The sequence below is a fragment of the Rhinichthys klamathensis genome, unplaced genomic scaffold (assembly GCF_029890125.1).
Source record: "Rhinichthys klamathensis goyatoka isolate OS25496 unplaced genomic scaffold, OSU_Roscu_1.1 h1tg000068l_1, whole genome shotgun sequence".
NCBI lineage: Eukaryota > Metazoa > Chordata > Actinopteri > Cypriniformes > Leuciscidae > Rhinichthys > Rhinichthys klamathensis.
In genome coordinates, this window is record NW_026606611.1 from 4,214,754 (window position 1) to 4,220,024 (window position 5,271).

A 5,271-nucleotide genomic window follows, 5' to 3' on the forward strand; every position below is an offset into this window, starting at 1 on the left:
AAAGTCAGCGATACAACAAAGCCAATTAATCCATCATAAATTACATGCAACATTGAATTTCTTAGAAATGCATCAGGTCGACACATTCCTTGGTCGCAGCACACAGAGAGATTTACGAACTTCAATACTTACACGGCTAACCCAGTGTTTTAGTGCGTCATGTAATGACACCGTTTAATTAACTTTCCTGGGACCACCAGCATGAAGAAAGATCCAGAGGTCAACCAGCATTTCCACTGATTATGAGCACAGACGCTTAAAACAAGCCTCTTTTCAGCAGCTCAATTTAAAAAGCATTAGCAATCATGCGACTTGAAGCGTGAGCTGATCTCTTAAAACACCTCAGAAATCTGAGCAAAAAAAGGTTTAATCTTAGTAGTTTTCCCTCTAAAATTTCCAATTAGGAAATGAAAAAATACACAGGCCTATTGGTGTAACTCTAAATCAGCTCATTCTGTAAAATCAAGTGTAAAATATGTTACATTTGCTTCTCATAAACATTTGAATTGGGATTCATTATACAAAAATACTTTATTCTAAGGCTATGTTGTAAAATCATTCATATATTTGACTTTTTCTTTAGTGTGACTCACTATATTTTAATCCAAAATATATGGGTAATATGACATCCTAAAATGCCCTGGATGGAAAGTTACTAGAACGGCATTTTGTGACACTTTAAAATCGGAAAACTCAAGCCTGTTTCATTCATTTGTTCTTTGTGGTTTCCAAAGTAGATTAATGTCGCAAAACTGTAAAATAGAAATGAACACAAAAAGTAATCCGGTGCATTTATAAAACCTAATGACAAGCCCTGTTGATGTGTCAAACCTACTAATGTCAGTCCGGCAGATAAACCAGAAGTGTTTCCACGAATAATATTGATGCAATAGTTTGTATAAGATCCTCTAGACTGGCTCCACAGAGTAGCCGTCTTTGGACAGAGGACACATAGTGTAACCCACCGGTGTGGAGTATATTCCTACAGGTGTGAAGGGCAGCATGTGTCTGCTGAAAGGGAAAGACTGTCCACACAATAGAGCTGCAGTCTGGGCTTGCGTACAGAGAGGGAACGGTAGAGTGAGGCCAGGATGCAAGATGGGTTTGCTGGTCATTTTGAGCCTCTCCAGCTCTGCCTCCTGCAGTCGCTTAGCCTTCGCTCTTCGGTTCTGGAACCAGATCTTCACCTGTGTCTCGGTCAGGCTGAGAGAGCTGGAAAATTCAGCGCGTTCTGCAATGGACAGGTATTGCTTCTGGCGGAACTTCCGCTCGAGGGCCAAGAGCTGCGTAGTGGTGAAAGGGGTTCGGGGTTTACGGTTTGTCTTGTGCTTTCTGAGAGTGCATGCTGAGGGACTCGGTGGACCTGTAAAAGAAGTTCATAAATTAGCTTGTAAAAGACTTGGCAATAAACAGCTCGGGCAGATGACTAATGTGCTTTAACACAGGGGAAACTACAGTGTGTACCAGATCAACTCGACTGTCATGTAACACTGTAAAATCGAATTAGTTAGACTTACTGTAAAAATGTATATGATCAATAAGTTATGACAACAAACAAAAGTTTTTACATAGCTTTAACTCATCAAAATTAGTTAAGCAATTTTCAACTTTTTTTATGTTATACAAGATTTAACTTTTTTTTAAGTCAGTTTAATGTGATTTAAGTTTAAATGACTTAAACAGCCAAGTTGATTGTACTTAAAATTTTAAGGCAGCAACTTTTTTTAATAGTATGGTGTATTGACAATGCTTAGTACAGTTTTACTGAGTAAACAAGGCATAGGTGAATAGCACAGATTGCTATAGCCAATAGATTTTTACAATTACGTAAGTAAAGTTATCTATAGAACAACTGTTGGATTTTACAGTGTATTGATCCATTTAAAATGCATACTTTTGCAGGGCACTGTTCCTTGTGTATTTCCTATTATATCTGTTTTTTTTTTAAATTATTTTAATGATAAAACAAAACAATTTACAATGAAGACATGTGGTTAAACTGCTAGAATCACTCACTAAAAATCACACACACACACCAGTTGATTACATAAATGGCTCCGAAAAAAGGCTCAATTATTGTTTACAAGATGCCACGTTGTATACCCTAATGCCATGCAGACACTATAATGTTATGACTTAGTGTCAAAATAGTTTTTTTCTAACCTGGTGACTTACGTGGTGATGTTGATACTCTGTGTTTATTGATCCAGGAAGAGTCCTCTTTGACAGATTCACAACGTTTGGAGGAATATATCACGGATCGATCATCCTGATTTATTATGCATGGCATCCGACTCAGTTCCTGTGAAGTTGATTCACTCCTTCCCTTCTTCGACATGAGGGCTTCGACGCTGAACGGGAGACTTTGCGTGCGAACCAAACGCTCCGGCGGAGATGACCGTGAACCATGGTCATCATCATCTTCATCGGAGGACACTTTACCTTTATAATTAGCTGAAATCATTCCGCGTAAAATAGCGATATCTATATTCCACATGGAAATATGAGAAAGAAGCATTAACCTGTAGGCTCGCTCTTCGTTGCTTAACTTTTACATGACTAACAATAACTTGACAAAAGTTACAAGACTATCCAAAGTTTGAACCAATCACCTTTCAGTCAGAGGCTGCGTCTAAACCCCAGAGAGCCGCCTACTTTCTGGTCATCCTGAGACACAGAATGAGTGTTTGTAGGGAGATGAAGCGTGATTGCCTCTTCAAGAGAGAGATCCTTAGCCGTTAAATGATACTCGGAAACAGGTTATATTTAGACCATAATGTGGTGTTTATAGTGGGGGAATATAAAACTAAAATTAGACTTTACGTTTTTCTTCAAATTACTCTCGCAGCGATAATTTGTAGGATAAATCAAACTTGTCACATGAAGTCAGAAAAATTTGGACACTTGTTTGGTAATATGTGTAAATAAATCTATTCTACCTACACTATAAATGTTTTGTCTCTTGAATCTCCACCTATGGTTTTTGAAGGAATACGGCTGAATTCAATTTTTAATCTACAGCTGTATTCAGGTAAATTGTGACAACAATAAGTTTTAAAACAATATATCTTTTAACAATTAGGACTGACTCAAGTTTTAATGGTTTTAATATTTTATTTAAAAACAACGACAACAATTTATTAAAACCTAAATATAGCAACAGCAAAACCTGTTAACTGATCACATTTGTGACATACGTTTGGAGGGGACCAAATGTTTCAGGCTAGCATGTAAATTACAGTAATTATATTGTTGTTGTTGCTATTAACACCTTGTAATTAGGCTCCTGGAATCCGGTTCTTTTTTACCAGGATTTAACCGTAATACCGGAAAATTGCTACCCTCTCAAGGTGTATGGCGCCCACTCATATAGCACAAGTCTGTCAATTTAAAGGCTATGAACTTTGTTCTGCTTTGTCAGAGTTCACAAGTTAAATGCTGTGGAATGCACTGAAAATCAAATAGAAGTTATAATGATGGAAAAGGTTTGAAAAATATGCATTTAATGTTAGGATCTTTGCTCAATCAAATCAAAGCAAAACAAACTTAACAAGTAACTCCTTTTTTACCCCACTGCAGAAGTTGCACTGCACTCAGTGTGGTAATTATTTGATTCCCAGAGAATGCAGAAGTACAAGTCAGTCCTGTCAAAACTAACACTTAAGTGTCTCCACCAAGTCTGGGCTCCTGCACCATTATTACAGCTCTCCAGAAGAGTCATACTCTGTAATCGTGACAGGTTTAATTCTGTGGCAAAGGTCTTGGTTTATGGCTTCATTAAGCTTTATGAATCACTGTGTTCACATCACTTGCGTTCTATACTTAAATGCTTTGGGAATCATTTTAGCATTCACCTTTACATATTCCCCTCTGTAATAGCAGTGATTAGGGTGCACTCCTGGGGTTAAAAATCAGGCTAATTTGTGTTCTTTTGTGGTGTCTTTAAAGTCACTTAGAATGTTAAACTAGAGAATTAAGTGGAAGAAAAAAAGAAGTCATTTAGACTAGCAGCAGGAACAGCATATTGTGCTCATTAGTGGTAAAAGAGAAAATGTCAAGAAAATGTTCACTCCTGCCAATACTGTCACATAATATGTAATACGTACAGGGTCAACACTGGAGGGAATTGAACAGATAATCCTCGACAAGGATTTGGCTGCTGTGGCCTGTGGCGCTGTGGACAAGGCAGATTGTTATACAGCGTGGGCCAAAAGGAATGATTGTTACAGAATTGCTACATGGGAACACACACCAGGTGGATTGGAACAACTGGTCAGATATTGGGTGATTATGATTTGATTAAAGACCTAATTACATATTTCTGTGAAAAAGGAAAAAGAACACGCAGTCAACAATAAGCAAATAAGCAGTCAAAACAATAAGATTTGACATAAACTGGCATTGCTACATAGTTTATTCATTTGGAAGCAATGCTCACACAATTTGGTCTTCATTACTTTTGTATATAAACATGACATGAACAAAAGAGCAAAGCATGACAAACTAAGACAAAACTACAATGCCGAATATATGTTAAACACAACACAAGTTTAAATGTGTAGTACTGGCACTGCTCGCTTATTTACAACATGCTTTACAGTGAAATTACTTTTTTAATTGTTTGGCCCAGATTGCTTTTGAGGGTCAGTGAGCAAATTATCGTAAACAACGTCTACTTCTATTTCAGTAACAAATCCATGTTAGAGAATGCACATGATGATATGATCACTTTACCAATCAGTTTTATTGCTTGCTTTGGCTCGTAATTCAACAACGGACCCCAACTGACACTGGACACAAAGCGAACTGCATCATTTTAAGTTCTACACGGTTCAGCTGGATTGAGAAAATACTGTCATTTCATACCTATAAAGGTTAAAGGATGTTCTGAATATATTGCTTGACATTTTATACAATACATTTTATAAATGAACACAAAATGAATCCTGTTAGTTGTACTGATTAAACCATTTAAGGATCATTTTGTACCAGACTGCTGAATTAAAATTGCTTGGGAACATAATTTGCACATAATAGTTACTTGCATTCATTTAATCTCCACAAATGGCCATTTCTTAAAAAAAAAAAAGACAAAAGAAAAGAGAGAGCAGAAGCCAAGAGTTCAAATAGCCTTATTCAATGTGAAATTATGTAAATATACAAAATTAAAGATTTCAATTTGGACCTCATAACAATTTCCCAGTTCAGTGGCTTTAAACCTTCATCTCTTCTCATTAAGCTACACTGAAATATAAGCAGACCATTATGCAC

General features: G+C 36.8%; 1 protein-coding gene across 2 annotated transcripts; it reads right to left on the reverse strand.

Moving 5' to 3' along the window:
* Positions 1-779: 779 nt before the first annotated feature.
* Positions 780-2,649, reverse strand: msx2a (muscle segment homeobox 2a). Of its 2 annotated transcripts, none has more exons than XM_056250144.1 (2): positions 2,176-2,649; positions 780-1,363 (listed from the first exon to the last, which is right to left on the reverse strand). In XM_056250144.1, exons 1-2 carry the CDS (start codon positions 2,516-2,518, stop codon positions 909-911), a joined length of 798 nt encoding a protein of 265 aa, XP_056106119.1. In that variant the 5' UTR covers positions 2,519-2,649; the 3' UTR covers positions 780-908. The 2 variants fall into 2 exon arrangements, with proteins under 2 accessions (XP_056106119.1, XP_056106118.1); XM_056250143.1 differs by having other exon boundaries at positions 2,164-2,649.
* Between the last annotated feature and the right edge of the window lie 2,622 nt (positions 2,650-5,271).

Coding starts and splice junctions, on each gene's coding strand:
- msx2a (XM_056250143.1), bottom strand. CDS start 2,518: ATGCTTCTTTCTCATATTTCCATGTGGAATATAGATATCGCTATTTTA. Junction 1,364..2,163: donor ATCACCACGTAAGTCACCAG/GTTAGAAAAAAA, acceptor CTTCTTTTACAG/GTCCACCGAGTCCCTCAGCA.